This window comes from Alligator sinensis, unplaced genomic scaffold, assembly GCF_000455745.1.
Source record: "Alligator sinensis unplaced genomic scaffold, ASM45574v1 scaffold1164_1, whole genome shotgun sequence".
NCBI classification, from domain to species: Eukaryota; Metazoa; Chordata; order Crocodylia; family Alligatoridae; genus Alligator; species Alligator sinensis.
Genome location: NW_005842225.1, coordinates 1,887,150 through 1,907,041, shown reverse-complemented (window position 1 = coordinate 1,907,041; position 19,892 = coordinate 1,887,150). Strand labels below are relative to the sequence as shown.

Genomic DNA, 19,892 nt, shown 5'->3' with positions numbered 1-19,892 from the left:
AGCCAAGGAAGCTTTCTGGCCCCTTTCCCTCACATCAGGATCGTATCCCTCTGTGCCCAAAGGATCATTTCCTTAAGGCACAGCCACCCTTCCTGGGCTCCCATCTCGCCAAATCTCTTACTCTGCAGTGCGTCATAGACTAAACGCCTGAGTTTGCTGAAGTCAGCCTTCCTAAAGTCCAGCACTTTCACCCTACTAGTTACCTTACCCACTCGACGCCTTATGACTAATTCTGTTATTTGGTGGTCACTGTCCCCCAGGTGACCGCTGATCTGTAGGTCCCCTGCCATGTCATCCCCTGTTGCCAATACCAGGTCTAGTAAGGCATTCCCCCTGGTGGGACCTTGTACCTCCTGCGTCAGGTGGAGGTCCTGTACACAAGATAGGCACCTGTTGTTTCCCTCTTGGTCGCAACTGGCTCAGCAGTGTAGCTAGGGTGTGATGGGTACTGCCTTTGATTACAAAGCAAAACCAAAGTCCTGGCAGCTGGTTCTTGTTACAGATGTGAAGGCACTTTTGTAAGCAGGTTAACCCTGGGTTTTTGGCGAGATTCAAAACTGAGCGGTTATGTTTTGCCTCCCTTGCTTCCTCCTGTTCTTATTCCAGACTGCTGTGTTGTTGTGCGCTATCCAACACAGCGCCCTGGTCTGTCGCCCCGTGGCGCTCTTTCAGTCTGTAGGATGAAGCTAGTACTACACAGCTATGTGGTGAAGAGCTAAATTCACAATATTAGTTATTAATTATAAAAGATAGGATTCTCATTCAAAGCAATCCATGGTGAAGTTGAGTTGGACTGAAGCAGAAGTTAACTCTTTGTCTTTTGTTCTATGTACTCTTAGCACAGCGAGAGGGCTTTTTGGTTGGTTCCTAGTCACTGCTGTAATAAAAATGATAACTTAAAAATCAGATGAAAATGATAAATACCCACTGATATAGTTTGATCTTCGCATGTGTGAAGGCCAAACCTGGAAAATGCAAGGAAGTTACTGAAATGTGTTCTTAGGGACGGCCTTGTGAATAAGCCAGTATCAGAAATGCAGTTGTTAACTGTGAAATTTGAAGTTTCGTTCTTTTCTACATTTAAAAATGGATTAAATTATTTGGCAAGATTTTTAAGTCTCAATAGGGAGCTTTTCATAGAAAAACTTTTTCAGTTTGTATTAGGGAAATGATGAAGTGGAAACAAGTTAGACTTTTCTTACTGAAGCTCATCTTCCTTTTGTCCAGTCTGTGGTGAGATCTAAACTTGAATACCACTGCTTTTAAACCCAGAGTCATATCATACCTCATTCTGCACAGTGAATTCTGATTTTTATGTTGTTTAGTGCTAACCCTTAAAAGCTGATGAACTGCATGTTGAAGATTATTGTACAGGTGTCATTTTCCTTAATGCAGTTGTGTTCTGAAAGCAGACTGTAAATACTACATCACTGCTGTTTCACAGTGAGGTTGACATTACATCTGTCTGGTGTTGAAGTGGGAAGAGGTTAGAATAAGAAAATGCTAGTCGAAGAGTGAGGGTTTCAGAGCAGAACTGCGTTTCGTCTTGCCCATGCAAAACCAACATCCACATAGTGAATAAGTGCAGAATAAGTTCACACACTTTTCTGACTATGCCACATGCCTAGATATTAAGTGAGACACGTAAATACAGAGATTGGCTTGTTTTTTGAAGCCCTTACTAACACTTTCCCCCCCCCTTTTTTTGCCCTAACTGCAGGTTAGGGATAACGATCCCTGGGTCTTTGTCCCTGCTATATTTTTGCTACTACTTTCTTTGACTGAAATGGTATATACGTTAAAGTGGCCATTAATCAAAAGGCAAAGCAGCAGTTTGCTTGCTCTGTTGCTCTCAATCTATGTGGGCAGAGGGACTTCAGTACAGACGTGGTTCTTGGCTCCCGAGGGAATCTCTGGTTTGTCATGGCCAGTGGTCTAATTCACTTACATACCAAATGGTTTAGTGTTAAAAACTTATCTCAGGCTTAAAATGAGATTTGGAGAACATGACAGTATTCAATTTATTTACTATGCTGGTCTGTCAACTATCCTTGAGCTAACAATTTCTACTAAAGAAATTCTCTACTGCGCTGACTTCAGCCTGTGCATAATGAGCTCTGCTTCTAATGCTGCCACCTGTTCTTGTCTGCATACGCACTGGTGGCATGTTCAGGGCTGGGGATCATTTGCTTACAGAAGAGAGAAAAAATTCTAGTTGATTCCCACATATGTACTTTTGAGACATTTTGCAAAAAGAATATTGGAAGCTATTAATGTTGCTTCTGAACACTTAGGGTGAAATCCTGACTCTGAAGAAGTAAATAGGAGTTTTGTTGAATTTGGTGCAGCGAGCTGTGATTTCAGTGTGGACAGAGTCCTTTGCTGACAGCTTGTGCAAGTTCTGTCTTGGCACCAGGAATGCTTGCAATGCTTTCTTCTGTGGTGTGGTAGTGTGGAGGGAGGTAGCTGTGATGGTCCAGGAATTATGTGAGAGGCACGGATTTTTTTAGGGTGATGTCTTTTGTTGGGTAGGATAAAGTTAGACAAGTTCTGAATGCAAAGCCTCATTCATCAGGTCTGAGTCCTAACCATGCATTTGGTCCAATAAAAGATATCACCCCTGGAAAATCCTTGCCTCTTACAGACTGCTACGGTATCATCTGAAAGCCCATTTCACTGATGTAACCAAGTTCCTTACACACAGGATGTGGCTCAAAATGCAACCTGACAGCTATGTGAAGCCAGAATTTAATACCAGGAAAGCTGACATTAGAAGCTCCATGGGAAATGGAGAGCGTGGGAAAGGGAAGAGAGCAAAGTTACTGTTGCATTTAACACAAGAATTAAGCTTACATGGTAACTTTTCATTCCATTCAATTTTCCATGTTCAAACCAGCCACTTGGAATGGACTAATGTTGTTGGACCCCTGAAGAGCCAAGCAACAGCCACGGGGTCCCTGAATATAGCTACTGATGTCCAAAGAGCTGGATTCTCCTGCCAGCTGGTGTGGCTTTGCAGGCAGCCATGATATAAGAGGAGCACAGGAAAAATGTGCGCCAGGTACACATAATGCACGTTACAAACTGTCTTTGACAAAAGTCCTTTTGCCCAAGGCTGGTTTTTCCGTGCGCGAAGTATAAGATTGCCTGTCTCGTTAGATAACCAGATTTTTTTAAATTTCCAGTCTACTATGCTCATGATAAATTGGATGACTTCATCAACGTTATAAACACCCATCTGCAGCCTCTGTTTATGCAGATCCGGAAAGGAATATCTGAAGACGACGGGAGAGCCCATTACGCGCTGGTGAGTACGTGATGTGCTGCCATCTTGTGGGCTTTGCATCTAACCAGAAGTTCCTGCTCACAACACGCCACATTTCAAAGGTGCACCAGGGAGGGGGGAGAGTTACCTGATTATTGGACGTAAAATTAATTATTGTGGGGAACAGGCCAATGAAAAATGCACATTCATCCTTCCATTTTACATTAGTAGCTCCTGTGGGCAGGGACCACAATCTTGCCAGCTTGGAACAAATATAACTTATAATTTCTCTCCAGGCTCCAGATGCCATCTTTGGCTGCCATGCAGTTGGAGTTATCTATAGAACTGCTGTAACAAAAGATTATAATAGGAATACTATTTAGAGCAAACATACAGACTCTTACAAATAAGGGATGTATCTGCCAGCAGGTTTCTCACACTTAGCACTGTCTTGTTTTCTTTTTGCTGGGCTCCTCCAATCTGATGCTGACAGCTGCTATAGGATCTACATGTAGAACAGGGAAGTGGGAGGATAAACTGTCAACACGATAGGTGCGTGGGAATGGAACATGGCAGCAAGGACTGTATTAGTGTCTGATGTATTTTGCATAAATATTGTTTAAGATCTGGTGCTGAAAGACAATTTTTAAAGGAACCTTTCATTTTCAAGAGAGCTTCCAGTTGGAAAGCTCCCAGAGTTCTCCAGCATGGGTGGTTTGCTTCTGCTAATCAAAAATCCTTCCCGTGGAAAAGATCAGATAAGAAATAATTTACAAATAATGGCCCTGCAGGTTCTGGATTGTAAGCAGCAGGTGGAAAGCACTGCTTGGTGATTTCATGGGGTGGGGAATCCCTGTGATCTTTGTCAATGTCTGTACCTTTCTCTGCTTCCTTTCCAATCTGTAAAATGGAGCTAATGATGCATAATGGTGGAAGGTACAAAAGGACTATAAATGATTAGTTGTGGTTTGCCATACTGCAGTAAGGCTGTCTGCTGGGCATAAAAAATCATTATTAATCATTTATCATTACAGTCCAGTACAGTGCGTTTGGAGTGCTGCTGTACTGTATCTCACAGCCTCTCACCTCCCTGCAGAATCTAACCCGTCACCTCAAACACTGGCTCAGCATGCAGGACAAGTTCACTTCAGTTCGCACACGTACATCAGAGCCAGCACTCGGAGAGGCCTGTGGCCGGAATACAGAGAACAGTTCAGGCCAGGACTGAGGTGCACTGGCAGGGCAGGGGTGGGCACCGCAGGCTAGAGCAGGAGAGGTGATCCAAGGGCAGCACAGAGAGGGGCCTTTACCATAAAAAGTCTTGCCATCTTGAAGGAACAGCCTTCTCCACATAGCTGTAGCAAGTGACTGTGTGAGACAGCATTTTGAACCAGGAACATGTTGCTTTGTTCCGATGTAAATTCAAAGGCAGCTTTACTTTATTGTAACTTTTTTTAATAGGTTAATCTGGCGGAAACTGAAATAACTAAAATGGCATCTGACTATGCAGAAAATGAGTTGGAATTGTTCAGAAAAACTGTAAGTATGTCATCTCATTAGCAAATCAGACTATTGGGGAAAAGGTGTCCTCTTTAAAATAAAAAGAATTGTCCCTGACATCCTGAAGTATCAGCTGCCATTTTGTCTTAGTTTAAAATGGTTAATTGCACCATAAATCAAGTGGAAAAACAGTGTGGGATAAACCCATACCCTGTTGGGCATAAGTTACTGTTGAATCAAAATCACCTGTGAAGGAGCGCTTCTTAGGGCTAGAAAATCGGCAGACCTGCTTTAGTTTAATAATTGTCTTTGTTCAGCAGCTCTTTCTCCCAGCATTCCCAGCAATGACTGCTGAGTCCTGTCTGGGGAGAGAAGCACCCTCATCATAATTGGTTTCAGGACCCCCTTAACCTACATTAGATTTTGACATGAAGAACCTAGTGCTTAGATTTGAAGCTTTCTGTGAAGTGGATATTATATTTTTGCTGGTTTAGCCAATGAATTCTTTGCAATAATAGGCAGCATTGCGAATTGCTATCTAAAAATAATGGCTTGCAGCCCGAGCACTTCCCAGAGTTCCAGATCCATTCTCTGGACTCAGGATATGCAGTGTCCAGCGTCGCCTGGATTGTCTTTACCACAAGCTGTAATGAGAGTTCAGCATCTTGTGCTTTTGGCTGGCTTCTTGCTGTAATGTTTTGTTCTGTTCATAGAGTGTTTGGTGTGGTGTCCGTGCCCAACTGGGGATTGTTTAACTTTTTGGAGGTTTGACATTAAAATGATAGGTGTTTGTTATAGCCAGCTGAGGGCTGACATGTTGCTTGCCTTCAAGAAGATCCTCACTTGTATAATCGTGACATTTGTTCAAGCCCTGTCGGCGCCCCACACCCTGTCCACGCTGACAGCTTCCCGAATTGTTCCATGGCAGGTCTAGGACTTGTGCCACTTCCCTGTTGTGGCAGCGGGGCACAGGCTGCTGCCATTGTCGTCTAGAGCTGTGCAAAGCGCAGTGGTCACAAATGTCCACGCCCTTCCTACACTAGTGCTCCCGGCAGGATCCACACTGCTCTCCTCCTGCCTGGCTAATTTCCAAACACTGACACTATTCACAGAGGTGAAGAAAGTCGATTGCATTCAGCTGTACTGCAGAGGCCAGCGGGACTGGTGACCTTCCAGTGCAGATTCTTCTCTGATGTGGAAGGTGCACGACAGATTCGTCTCCACTACAGTATGTTTAGGGGGTCTTTGAATGCTGCTTCCTAAAGGCTTATTTCACGGAGTCCTGTTTGTGGAACTGTCTTCCCAGACAAGTTAGTTTGTTTAGTTTCCTGATTTGAGTTTTGACACTTGTGACTTTTATGTGCACTAACAGGATGTTGGGTTTTTTTTTTACATATTTAAGTTATGTGCTGATTTTTTTCCCCATATCAATACATTTTTATTTCTGTAGATGGATCTGATTATCTGCTCAGAAAATGGCTTTGCATCTTCCACAAACATTCTGAACCTTGTTGACCAACTTAAAACAAAGAAAATGAAGAAAAAGGATGCAGAGCAAGTGCTGAAAAACTTGGTGCAGGATAAGTGGCTTTCTGAGGTAACTGTTTGATTGCATAGAGGATGCATTTCAATGGTTTTGACTGTTCTTTTCTTATGAGTTCAACAGCTGAAAGTGGATCTCTGCTCTAAAGAATGACTGACATGGTATTGTGTGGGTCTGCATTCGTCTCTGTACAAGCCAAGACTGTTCCTTGTGACTGGCAGCACCGCAGGCTGTCTAAGTTTTGAGATCCAGGCAGAGCTCTTTTCCAGTATGTTCACCCAGTAGAAGACATTGCAAGCCAGTACTCCCCGTTACACTGCAAATTGCAACATACGGGTATAACCGAGTAAAACTGGGAAATATGCTGAGCCACTCCCACACTCCCTGTGCACGGGGTACTGCACGTATGTTGCTCTTGACTGCGGGACTGAAAGACTGAGTTCCAGCTTGTCACTAGCCCCAGCTGAGAGCAGACGGAGCAGTGGTTCCGCCCTCACGTTGGTCTGCAGAGCTGAACTGTACACGGATGTTGTGCCCCTCTTGCTTCTGGAGCCACTGCACCTTCAATTTCTCGACTGTCCTCAACCCCAGGCTTCGTTGTGCTGGGACAGTTGGAGAGGTTCCCAAAGACAAAAAAAAAAAGGATGATCGTGTGCCTGACTTTTACAATCTCAGGGAGCCTTACTTATGCTTTTGAAAAATCTCTCCTCCTTTATCCCTTCGTGTTGGGAGGAAACCTGGCCTATAATGTATATAAAAAATTGTTGCCAGATTTCCTCCCATATTTCTTAGTATCTTAATGCTGTGGTAAAGGAAACCCCGCTTGAAAAAGTACCTAGTACAGAGCCCTACCTTAAGTTTAGAGTGGCCTAACACACAAGAGTGGGCCTCTTCTGGGGTCTTTGGATGAGCACATATTCTGGGGACTCTTAAGCTCTGGGGGCCATGTATGTTAGAGATGATGCAGCTTTTTCCTGATGGTTTATGCATATTAGATGCTACCATTTGAGCAGACTTTGGGCAGTACCCAACTGGTCACTACAGGTGCCTGGAAATAAGGGGATGCCAAAATTATGCTAGAAGGTGGAGTGAGTTCATGAAAAGGGAAAGTGAATTGTAAGTCTTGTGTGCTGTTGTTGTGTCCTTAGAGAGAAGGGGAGTACACTTTGCACACTCGCTGCATAATGGAGATGGAGCAGTACATACTTAACAACTACCAAGACATGGCAAGAAAGTGCAACATCTGTCACAGCCTTGCCATTCAGGTAACAAATCTGACTGGGCTTCCTTGTTAGGCATCCTGCACATTCTTAGCTAAAGCATGTATTTTTCTTGCTGAGCATTTTTCCTGTTTAAGCTTCTAGAATTGCTGTTGCAACTTAGTGATAGAGTCCGCGGTCTATAAGTACCTATGCTGACACAGTGATATTTTTGTTGCTGTTTTCTATCATTGGCAAGACACTGTTTGAACTTGGTGAAAGTGAGCTCACCCAGCAAGATGCCTGCATCCACTACACTGATTTATTTCCCAAAGCTGGATGAGGCTGGAGTTAACCTTTCTTACCCTTAAATGGGCAAAAGTCGTCAGTTGTTCCCAGCCTCTGTAAATGGTAGTTCTCAGGCTGGTGCATGCAGCTGTCTTGCTTGTGGTGGAAATGCTGGAGTTGATTGTCCCAGGGCATAAGTACACTTGCTCCACAAACTGCTTGGAGATGGCGTGCAGTGGCACCCCACAAGCATGCAATCAAGCTTTCTGTGATAAGTGGCTGGGGCCCAGCTTCCTTTTTTTCACAGCTGCCAAGCCCCTGCTAGTCTGTGCCCACCTCCTGCAGCTACTGCTCCTCTCCCAGGCCAGTCTGTCCCAGGCACATGCCCCAACGCCCTGTGGCTCTCAAGTCCTTACATGATTCTTTCACCCCAAGAAATGTCCCTCTCTGAGCCTCCACGTGGCTTTTTCCCTGTTGTGCTTGCCAGCTTCTGCTTGCAGGTGTTCTCCAGCTGGAAGCTAAAGCTCTTCTGTTTTGGAGGAAAGACTGATCTTCAGCTCTTTCCAAAGACTGTGCTATGCAATACTGAGGGAGACTAAAAAAGATTTCTGATTTCAGAGTCAAGTGTGTGAAACCTGTGGCATTGGAATGCACTTACCTTGTGTTGGAAAATATTTCAAAGCTCAGACTGAGCCACGCTGTCCCCAATGCAATGATTTCTGGCCTCATGAAATTCCAGGTATCAAGCTACTCATTTGAAAATTTTGTACAATAACACTGGAGTGGACTGTGGTATTTGATAGCAGTGTTAGGTGACAGTACTCATGATGAAGTGTCTGTGGTTGAAGGTTCGTACTGACTAGAAACTTTAAAAGCTTCAGCAAGTGGCTGTTCCTTAGGCAACTGTAAGGGTCAGGGCTGTGCCCTGTCCTCACTAATGGCCAGGGCCTCACATCCCCTGCTGCTGGCAGCATGTTACATGGAAAAGATCTTGAATGATGTAAAAAGAACTGGCAGGATCCCTCTGTTTAACCAATGAAACAGAACCACGAGCAGCTAAGCACCAGCATATTTCCAAGCATTTGAGAGTTTGGAGGTCACACAAGGGCATTGTCAGGGAAACATTCAAGTCTACAACAATCTACCTTTTTGCTGACTAACTTTGCAGTTTATTTTTCTCAACAGAGATAAATTGGACAGATTCCCAGCTGCCCTCCAACTCCCCTGGGGAGAGAAGGAGAGCCTCATCCTCAAGAACAAGGCGGCGTTAGAAAGAGCAGCTATTCAGTTTTAGCATGAAGATGTCATTCTGCAAGCGGGAATGCCTGTGGGACAAAAGCAGCTGCTGCTTTATAGATTTTATTCTGTAAAAAACCTTGCCAGTGTGAAAATAAAACTTCTACTTTGGCCTCCCTGCTCCACGGTCCAGCTTGGTGCCAGCACCACTGCAGTTAGTGCAGCTCTCTTGTTAAGCACCCATAGCCACATGGCTGTTGGTGAGGGCCCTGTGTCTGGGGAAGAGCAGAAGACTGGACTGCTGGAGGCTGAGTTCTCTTAGCCTGAATGGAGCCTTGTCCAGCCAAGTGGCGTGGACCTGCTGCAGCATGTTCTGTGCAAATCCCCCAAGCTGGGCTCCACGCTTATGCTGCGCACACGCTGTAACTGTTTGGAAGTAGGTGAAGTCCATGCACTTTGTTGGTGAAATGCTGTCTATGCCCCTGACAGGACTAGTGCATCTTACTTGTGAATTCCAGCCCTTCACTCCCAGCCTCCCTATTTCCTGCACTCTTTAACTGCTACAAACCTGACAGAGGTGGCACCAGGTGCACAGCTTGAGGTTTCTCAAGGTTTAGGAACTTGTTTTAAGTCTTTTTTTTTTTTTCTTAATCCCTCAATGTCCTGATAGTTTCTGGTTATAATAAATTGCAAGGCATGCACTTTTGCTGTATCTTCTCTTCTTTGATCTTAACCTTCCTGCAGCCTTACAGCTTCTCGGGGAAGAGGCACGTGCAGGTGGTCTTCTCATCTCAGTGTGCAGGGACTGGAAGTTGGTTACTGCTCCTTCTCTTACATTTTTTTCACATAATACCCCAGAAATTGGTGCAGGGTGGAAGTAGGTGTGTAATGGGAAAACTCCAGAAGGAAGAACAACCCCAGGCTCCCTCACTGATTCAGCATAGTTTCATAGTTGGTTGGGTCGGAAGGGACCTGAGGAGATTATCTAGTCCGACCCCCTGCCATGGGCAGGAAGAGTACTGGGGTCAAGTGACCCTGGTCAGCTGTTCATCAAGCCTCCTTTTAAAGACCCCCAGGGTAGGAGCCAGCACCGCTTCTTTTGGACGTTGGTACCAGGTCCTAGCTGCCCTGACAGTGAAATAGCGCTTCCTAATGTCTAGCCTGAAACTACCCTCTGCCAGCTTGTGTCTGTTGTTTCTTGCAACTCCCGGGATTGCTTGGGGGAACAGGGACTCTCCCAATGCCTGCTGGTCCCCCCCTGACTAGTTTGTAGACTGCCACCAGGTCCCCCCTCAGCCTTCTCTTGTGGAGGCTGAACAGGTTCAGGTCTCATAGCCTTTTCTCATAGGGCCTGCCCTGCTGCCCCTGACCATACGGGTGGCCGCCTCTGATCCCTCTCCATGCTGGCCACATCCCTCCTGAAGTGCGGCGCCCAGACCTGGACGCAGTACTCCACCTGCGGCCTGACCAGTGCTGCGTAGAGGGGGAGGATCACCCCCTTGGGCCTGCTCGAGATGCATCTGTGGATGCACGACAAGGTACGGTTGGCCTTCCTGACCGTGTCCCCACACTGTCGGCCCATGTTCATTGTGGCATCAATAATGACTCCAAGATCCTTTTCTGTCTCAACACTGGCAAGAAGGGAGTTCCCCAGCCTGCAGGTCTGCTGTTGGTTCTTCCCCCCCAGGTGCAGTATCCTGCACTTGTCAGTGTTGAAACCCATCCTGTTCTCATCCGCCCACCCCTGTAACCTGTCTGGATCCGCTTGCAGCCTGTTCCTTCCTACTAGCGTGCCCACTTCCCCCCACATCTTAGTGTCACCTGTGAACTTGAACAGGGTGCTTTTTACCCCCTCGCCCAAGTCACTGATGAAGATGTTGAACAGTGCAGGCCTGAGGACCGAGCCCTGGGGGACCCCACAGCCCTCCAGGTCAAATAAGACCTGTCCACTACCACTCTCTGGGTGCGGCCCTCCAGCCAGTTAGTGACTCATCTGACCGTGTAGGCATCAACACCGCTGTCTCCTAGTTTCTTCAGAGATCATGCTGAAATGTCATTTTAAGCAAACATGCACTTCAGGTTTGTGTAACAGAGTAATAACCAGACTTCTGTGATCGTTAGTAGTATCAGAGCTTTAATCAAGAAAATTATATCTTCAGTCCATAGTCCACCATCCACTCCTTGAGCAAACGGGATTTTTGTTATATCAACAGAGGAGAGGTGACTGAAGTGCTCATATTTTAAATACGAATACTTTTCCTGTGGCTATATTTAAAAATCATATTAAAATTGTCTGTTTTTCTTGATACTGGTGCAGATGGGGACACGATCTTACAGGTCTCTTCCAGCCCTACTATTCTATGAACTGCAATAGAGACAGTGTTCACTAGGAAACCATCCATTACCATGTGAGGAATATAATCCATTTTTCATAGATAGGAAAAGCATTAGTGGTGCAGCTGAGCTGTAACTGCATTGTAGCTGACAATGGACTGTACTTCCAGCCTTCCTAGAAGTAGTTTTTACTGCACGGAGAAATGTCACCTTGTTTTAGGTTGGCAAGTCTCTTATTTACTGAGGTTTTGTAGAAATGTGTTGTCCATCATAGTCAAAGCCAGGGCTATTCTTAAATCCACACACAGGGGTAAACTTAACTTAGTCACATGCTCCTTTCTTTCCACTCTGGGAAATGCGTGTTTGATGCCCGTATATAGTCTTGTTTTCACTGAATATACATAGGAGGGGATGATCCGATACATGCTCTTTATTAGGAATCTGTACTAGAAACATCCACAAAACAAACAGGCTGTTGTAGCTGCTGCTTTTGTTTTTTTAATCTAGATGTCTCACCGAGCCTGAAGCAAGAAGCGCGGGTTTCTACTTCAGCTCTATGCTGTGGGCAGAAAACAAGAACAATTTCTTCCAAAAGCCCTCTTTTGAAAGAGAATGGTCTTCCTACGTAAGCATGCAGCAGGCTGTACTTTTCCTTACCTTACTTTCGAGAGTCTATGCCCCCCCCCCAGTCACAGTTACGACCACCAGAAGCTGACAGAGAAGCTGATATCGAGGGATCGTACGTAGTGCCAATATTTAACTGGAATAAACAGAATCTGTCCCGGTGTCAGAATACAAGACTGAAAGGCAGCCTTTTCAAACCTGGGGAACTTAACTAGATCGGGATCTTCCACATCCACCTACAAAAACCAATACAATTTGTTTTAATCTCCAAAGATAGCCTGGGGATTTAAGTAGGAAGAATCAGGCTTTAGATTTCAGATAGCTATTTACCTGGCTGGTGTTGTGGAGCATTTGGCTTTCATGTGGATACAGGTTTTCCGATTCTTGTGGAGAATACAGACGGATATATTTTCTTCCAATTACCTACGGGTGTTAGGATATAAATGTTCCATCTGTCATTAGTCTGTACGTTACCTGCTGAAATAAGGCCTAACTTCAGTTAATTAGTACTCAAACTAACAGACTTCCCCTCAGGGCCATGACAAGCAGTTAACGGTAAAATACAGCTGCACAACGGGTCAAGATTTTGGTACCGAGGAACAAGTACTCCCCATAATGAACTAAAAGAGATCAAACAAAGCGGATGCTAAACAGGTAAAAGTCCAAACTGGCAGGGAAATGCTTTTAGGGGAGGGGAGAGAAAAGCTCTTCCTCTTTGAATTCAGCGTTGTGACACCCAGTCTCTACAGTGCTGTTGAACCAGGCAGTCATGTCAGCAAGAGAGTGAATTAAAGCATCAAGTCTAGCACTGCTCCAGTCCCCAGGCAGGACATTCAAGACACCAGCCAGGGGACTTCAATGCATCAACAAGCTTGCTGGTACTCCATAAGGTCTCTGCTTTCCATCACCATCAAATTTGTTCTCTCTGTTGTAATCTTCAGCTGGGAGAGAAAAATTCAGGTGGCAGCTGGAATGACTGACCTGAACTTCTCGAAGTGGAAGCCAATTTAGGCAATACCATCACTTAGCCTACTGCTTAATTTAAGTTGCGCCGATTCCCGAGCTCTCTGCTGGCAATAGAAATTCCCCGTGCTTATATGCGCAGGAGGAAGTGATCGGTCCTGTTGATGCCAGGATGCCCTAGACAGTCATGAGTAACGCTGAATTAGGATTGCACCCACCCCACCTGAATCTGTTGTGCTGATAAAAATAAGAGCAAGACTGCCATTCTGCCTGATCGACAGCTGACAACGCCCTAGACTGACACTGTGGGAACCACCCCAAAAAACTCCCTGTGTCCCCACGCTCTCTGCTCCGACTGCCCCGTTTCTGCTGCGCGCAGCTGCTTGATGCCTCCATTTCCCCATGTGTCAGCAGGGGCAAGAGGACTTCTCCACCTCAGAGGGGTTATGGTGACCGCCACACAGCTTGGCAAGTGATGTTCCCGTTTAGTCCAGCATGAAAGCAAACTACTGAGGCTGCTTAGTCACAGTACTACTGCTGGTTTCCTGGATTTTCCTTTTTTAGAACAAGCCTGAATCTATTTTTGCTATAGGGACTAATATTTCCCCTAGCAAATATTGGGAACACTGGGTTAACACTGGGGTGTTAACTCCTTTTGTTCACCTCCCTCAGCCTTTGCACCAGCAACTGAGGACTCTTCCTTTTTGGGGCAGAATCACAGAAAATCAGGTTTGGAAGGGACCTCAGGAGGTCACATCTAGTTCAAGCCCCTACTCAAAGCAGGACCAGCCCCAACTACAGCATCGCAGCCAGGGCTATGTCAAGCTGGGTCTTAAAACCCCCCAAGGATGGAGACTTCCCCCACCGCTCTGGGGAGGAGCCTGTTCCAGTGTTTTATTACCCTCCTCGTGAGTTTTTCCTGATATCCAACCTCAACTTCCCTTGCTGCAACGTGAGCCCATTGCTCCTTGCTCTGTCATCTGCCCCCACTGAGACCAGTCCTGCTCCATCCTCTTTGCAGCCCCCCTGCAGGGAGGTGAAGGCTGCTATCAAATCCCCCTCGGTCTTCTCTTCTCCAGACTAAACAAGCCCAGTTCCCTCAGCCTCTCCTCACCAGTCATATCCCCCAGTTCCCAAACCATTTTTGTTGCCCTCCGCTGGACTCTCCAATTTGTCCACATGCTTCCTGTAATGGGGGGCCCAAAACAGGACATAGGACTCCAGATTTGGCCTCATGGGTAGAAGGGCACACGGCTGACGGGAGCAGGGACAGGCTTGTATCATCCCCTCAAAGACAGATAATAGCCTTTCATGCAGAAAAATAGCAAGAAACCTTAGGTAGGAGGCAGCAGCTGTTCACCTGCATGACAATTCAAGAGTCATTTGGGCAGGTTAAGTGGTAAAGGATGAGATCTCCAGCTGAAAGTGCAGGGTGCCAGGGGACCAGGACAACGGGGCTGACCCCCCATACAAACACACATGAACAGCTCAGGCTTCAGGTTAATGGCCCAGGTAGAAGACACACGGGAGACTGCAATAGCTGCGTTTGACTTTGAATACAAACCTCAGTCTGTGCTCAGAGTCCAAAGGGAGCAATTTGGAGGTCTCCAGCCAATAAGGAACTCACTGCTGAACATTTCAGAGTGTGCACAGTTTGGCTGGGAGCGTTTCTGTACGTTTGTGTAGTACCTAGAGATTGTAATCAGTCTTGTGACGTAGCGTGCTGCGTCCTACTAACTTGGTCATGGTGAGAATATGTAACGGAGATTAAAAGGTATGTGCAAAGGGCTAATTCATCAGATAATTAAGGACATGGAATGTGCTCCTGGGCTATACACCTGCCCACGGTTTTGTCACACATTGGCTAGGCGCAAGGTTAATGCTGTCGGTAGAAATCTGAAAAGAATGGGCCCCTCCTGTCCCAGACTCCCTCTCTTCCTTTGCAAAAATGACGACTTTTCTGCATCTCAGTTCCTCACCTGTAACATGGGAATAATTGCTACTTCCCTACTTCACTGGGAGAAGGCCAAGAACATCAGTGTATTAAATGTCTGTCATGGGCCCATGCAAAGATGCAAGGGTGATGAACGTAATGGAAAAACCACAAAATGTTTGCAAGAGCTCTTCTGATGTCTCAGTCAAGTCTGGGGTTGCCCTTGTATCCAGCAGTTATGAACAGTATTGTTAAAGTAACAGTGGGGTTAGACAGTTGTGAGGGTAGAGTACAGACCTGGACTAAGAAATTTTGCTGTGGATCTTGATGAAGAGGCGAGATGGTTCCTTCTGGGCCAAACCAGGCATTAATGGTGATGTGGTCTTCTTCCCCTTCCCCCAGGCAGCAATAATCAGGGATGTTAATATCCTCCTTCAATTCTGGGATCTACTAGCAGTAATCAAAAACAGTACACGCACATTAAAGGGTACCTATGTTAGCCCAGGCAGGACAATTCACAGGGTAGGACACACCTGGATGACATGTGCAGAGCAAGTGATCAGGACCTAGCCAAAGGAGCGTACCTGGCACTCAAACCAGTATAATATAGGCAGCAGATACAAGCTGGAGTAAAGTTATAAACCAGCTGGTGAATAAACCATAAAGGTTGGATTGTCCAAAAGGGCCAGGGAAGGCCACTGAGGAGCTGCAGGAAATGTCACCCCGCTGCTGAAATTTAAAGCCAGACATCTGTAGGGACTTTTTCTTTTTTTAGGTTCTGCAAGGAAATTTTTGCTTTCTGCACTCAAACTTAAAACCTAGCATCACATCCTCATGAAAGTTCAAGCAATTCACTAATAATATATGATATTAGAGTACTGATCTAGTTCTTTAATACATTTTTTTGGATCTAAATAGATGTGATATAACAAAATAAAATTAGTGTATTTAATCCACTCTTTCAAAAAAGAAATTGCCATTCTTTCTTGCTGTCTTCTACCCATAGCGGTGACTGGCTTGCTTGTTTTTCCTGCTGTGTCTAGGTTTGCATACCGTGCCCATCCCTGTAACAGCACTGGAATGCCTCCGAATCCTTAACCAAGGGAGGCCGATGGTTTACTTTTTCTCCCCAACCTTTACAGGCAGTTAAATATTTCTACTTCTATTGCTTTCTCCTCCTTTTCCTGTTCCCTCAGCTGCCCTGCTGAATCAGTGCTAGATGCATTTCTGCTCAAAAGACTTGCTTGCTTATTATTTCTACCCACAGGCCCCACGGAGGATCAAAGCCTGTGCTTCTGGGCACTGTACAGACGCACCAACCGCCCCTGCCAGAAGCGGTCTGTTGGCAGAGGCAGGACAAGGCGAGGGACAACAAAATGGGGGAGGCAGAGGAAGAATTTCAAGAAGGAATCAGGCAGCCCTTGACCTTCCTTCTGATCCCTCATGTCGACCCAACCTACTCCCCCACTGAACTGGTGTGAAAGCTCAGCGGTTACTACACACAGAGAGTGGAGACAGGCAGAGGGTGCAGTTGTCGCAGTTCCAGAAAGAGACTCACCTGTCTCGCTGCAGCGACAGCGCTCAGGGAGCTCTGATCAACAGCACAAAACGGACAATCCTTGGCTGCACATCACAGGACAGTTTGTGACCATTCTGCTCTGCTGCCTTGCCTCTCTGAGAGCCACGAAAGATAGCTGTGCACAGGATGGTCATGCCAATAGTGTCACTATGCAACACAACTGCATCACATTACCAGCTCCATTTATTTAAATACAAAGGAGGTAGCGGGTGAGAAAATGCCTGTTTGTCAGCTGTGGAGCAGCTGAGCTAGTCTCCAAGGAAGACTGGTGTCTGTCCAAATCTCATTCTGACAGATTTATTTCCTAGGAGCAGTGCTGCTGTCCAGCTTGTGCAAGCAAGTGACATTACATGGTGCCAAGACACTGTAGGCCAAATCTCCCCGCTGCCTAGGAGAAGCCGCACACTAGCCAGAGCAGAATAAAAACAGGCAGAAGCCCCAAGTCACAGCACAGGGGACAAACACTGAAACGCTGGACAACATGCAGCGAACAGAGTCCACATTGTGATCGAGACCCCAGGCAGGACCCACTGCTGCAGGGGAAAAAAGCAACGGTGGCCAGTTGAATATCCATGCTTAGATTTACCTGATCAAACAGCTGGTGCTGGGCAAGGTAGCCAACGTTGTTCTGGAAAGGCGACGAGAGAGAACAAAAAGGAATGAGTTCTGATTCAGAGCCCGGGCTCCCCGTCACTTCCACCTAAGGTCAATTTCTGACATCTGTTATTTCAAAACACTAGACTCAACCCGCTCCTTGCCCGCTTCGGCCGGAAGCAGGTCCCTTTCACTCGGGCACAGGGCAAGACTACGCTGTGCACGCACGGTTGTGCGGACAGACCTGAGCTGATCAGGGACTGCAGACAGAGGCAGGGGCCAATATACCATAAGAAGAAGCCAGGTAAGTTTGCCCACACACAACTTTCTGCTCCTGCAGCCAGGCAGCACCCTGCGCCCACGCCAGCAGGCTCGGGTGCCTCTACACCACTGTGCAGTCTGCAACGCAAATATACCTCAATATAATCCTCCAACAAGAAGGCGAAGGAACCAGGAAGCGTCTCAGCTGACATCCACAGTACAGACTGCTGTGTCACCAGGCAGCTCTCGTCTCTTCGCTGCCCATGACTGACATGCAGTAATACTGGAGCTTATAGTCTTAGAACTCATAAAGCCCTACACATCCACCGGAGGAATAATACTGCTGGCTATGGGGTTGGCCTGATGCTCCTGACCTGCAGAAGACTCCGCTGTTTCAGGGTCAGGCCACATAAAAACAGACGCTAGCTAGGGCAAAGAAAAATCCAAATGATCTTTCAATAGGAGAACATCCCCATTTTGCCTGCAACAGCACCAGAGCTACGCAGGAGAGCTGAGGTCTCTACAACTGCATGGCTATCTTTTTCATAACAACCCTAACGGTGGTGAGGAGAAGAGTTTGGTTTCTAGTCACACCAGCATCTCTGTTGCAGAGATGCAAATGCATGCACACACAGAAAGCAGGTCCACTGTAGAGACTGCAATGAATATTCATCGCATGAGTCTCCTGACTGACTCTGTGCAATGTTCAAAACCACCCGAGCTGTAAATCCCCCCATGGGCAGCCCCACTCCACCCCTTACAGAGGCAGAGTAACAGGCATGTGTAGCACAGTACTCCCCAGCACACGACTGGTGTTATGTCTGGCTCTTGGAAAATCTCCCCAACCTTCTGATGCTGCACGTTCAGGCCTGAACAAGGAGAAAGCAGTCACGGCTGCAATCAGCCTGAAAATGTGACTGGCACAGTAATTCATAGACCTGTATATAAACCCGAAGCTCGCTCAAGACCCCCTACGAGCAGCTACCGGTTCTAATAAGCTCTGGCCAGACCACCAAGGGAGAAATCCTTCAGTCCATTAGGACACTGCCGCGTTTGTGGAGATAAAGCCACGTGGAAACAACAGACCTTGTTCACAATATACTGACTGATGAAGTCATCCACAGTCATGAGTTCCTGAGACCATTCTTCATCTGTGTATCGCAAACCTAGCTCCACGGGGACTGTGCGCCACCCAGCAATTTCACGGAGGTAATCCACACTGGAACAAAGCAGGTTCATTACATTTAGATTTCATTTAACATCCTTGTTTTTATCGAGTTTAAATGTAGATAGGAAATCAGTTTTCTGAGGGGGGTTTATGCAGTGCTAATGTTCAACGCACAAGGCAGCTACCTTGGATAGTTTAACCCCTTAGGAGGAATACGGGAACATCCCGACTATTCCAGCAGCAGGCAACCGTGAAAGGCCTGTGCCCCCAGCAAGGCTAAAGACGCAGACAGCAAGGGCACACGCGGCCACACGGACCTGCACCAAAATGCTACGAGCTTTCTTCATTTTTTAAAAATGTGTTGCCAATTTAGAAGAGCTGGTCTGAACAACGAGCAGCCGTTTAGTCAACGGACGTGGCTTCTCCCTGTACTTGAGGAAACCATCCAGTTGCTGGTGTTTCATAAGTCCAAGGGGTTTGTGTTTTGCAAGTGTTACCCTGTGTATTCATCACGAACATCTTGCCATACAGACGCAATACTCAACATCTGAAAGTTTAGTTGTGAGTGGTCTGATGAGCTGCACGGTGTTACTTCTACCTTACAACTGGGAAAGTTTCACTGGATGTGGCTGCAACATTTGCATTTTTGAATGAAAAAAGTGGTTTCTAATACTACTTGTACATACAGCTTTGAAACTGAAATTCATGTCAAATATTAGTAAGTCATGTTCACAAGAACACCTAAATAAGTAACGGTCACGGATGCGGCTGAGAAAATTGAACCATACGCCCACCGAGTCCTCGGCGGTATACACGCAGCTCCCGTTTACAATTAAACACTAAACCACTAACATTTGCAGCAGGAAATTCCCTGCACTGGCTCCTGCAGGGATGGCCTGGATGCATAATCTGCTCCAACAGCCGATTTCTATATTCTGCGATTAGCAAAGCGTGAGCTATTAGGATGCAAGTTGCTAAACCGCATCTATTACGCTGGAGTCCTATTAGCAACGGGAAACTGAGCAAACAGCGTGGGAAGATGTTACTTCCCGCGTGCGTCGCTGGAGTTAGTGCCGCGCCACGCCGCGCTCCTCGGGGAGCCGGGCTGGAGCGACCCGGTCACAAACCGCACCTACTCCGGACGAGCTCGACTTGCTCACCTCCACTTCCTCATACACGGCCAGTGGTCAACAACCCCCTCCAACACCACGGGCTTTTGCGGGATGAAATGGCTCTCCCTGAAACGCTCCAGAGACGGGCAGCGGAGCCGCGGGACGGCAGGCTCCGACGCGAGGTCCGGGGCGTCGCTCCGCGTCCTCTGCAACGAGACCCCGGGTCAGCACCCGCCCGGGCGCGCGGACCAGGCGCCACGTGCGGCCCGCCAGCAGTGTACACGTCTAATATT

General features: G+C 46.7%; 2 protein-coding genes across 2 annotated transcripts in view; one reads left to right on the top strand and one right to left on the bottom strand.

Annotated features, from left to right (window-relative positions):
• Positions 1–2,798: 2,798 nt before the first annotated feature.
• On the top strand, positions 2,799–9,898 carry NSMCE1 (NSE1 homolog, SMC5-SMC6 complex component). The gene is made up of 7 exons (XM_006027137.3): positions 2,799–3,061; positions 3,186–3,307; positions 4,727–4,804; positions 6,216–6,362; positions 7,457–7,573; positions 8,414–8,534; positions 8,981–9,898. Exons 1-7 carry the CDS (start codon positions 2,974–2,976, stop codon positions 9,064–9,066), a joined length of 759 nt encoding a protein of 252 aa, XP_006027199.1. The 5' UTR covers positions 2,799–2,973; the 3' UTR covers positions 9,067–9,898.
• A 1,227-nt stretch (positions 9,899–11,125) lies between these two features.
• KDM8 (lysine demethylase 8) overlaps positions 11,126–19,892 on the bottom strand; it is an 11,176-nt gene continuing 2,409 nt past the window's right edge. Inside the window, exons 2-7 of the mRNA XM_025208234.1 lie at positions 19,648–19,818; positions 18,406–18,538; positions 17,051–17,092; positions 15,183–15,332; positions 12,320–12,412; positions 11,126–12,225 (exon numbers count right to left, since the gene is read on the bottom strand). Of these exons, the coding sequence (XP_025064019.1) occupies positions 12,061–12,225; positions 12,320–12,412; positions 15,183–15,332; positions 17,051–17,092; positions 18,406–18,538; positions 19,648–19,818 (754 nt within the window). The 3' untranslated portion in view covers positions 11,126–12,060. The remainder of the gene's footprint in view (positions 12,226–12,319; positions 12,413–15,182; positions 15,333–17,050; positions 17,093–18,405; positions 18,539–19,647; positions 19,819–19,892) is intronic.

Excerpts from the sequence above, each read along its gene's own strand:
- NSMCE1 (XM_006027137.3), top strand. The coding sequence starts at position 2,974 with ATGTCCAAAGAGCTGGATTCTCCTGCCAGCTGGTGTGGCTTTGCAGGC. Across the intron at positions 3,308-4,726 it reads GGAGAGCCCATTACGCGCTG|GTTAATCTGGCGGAAACTGA; the intron begins GTGAGTACGTGA and ends TTTTTTTAATAG. Across the intron at positions 6,363-7,456 it reads AGGATAAGTGGCTTTCTGAG|AGAGAAGGGGAGTACACTTT; the intron begins GTAACTGTTTGA and ends TTGTGTCCTTAG.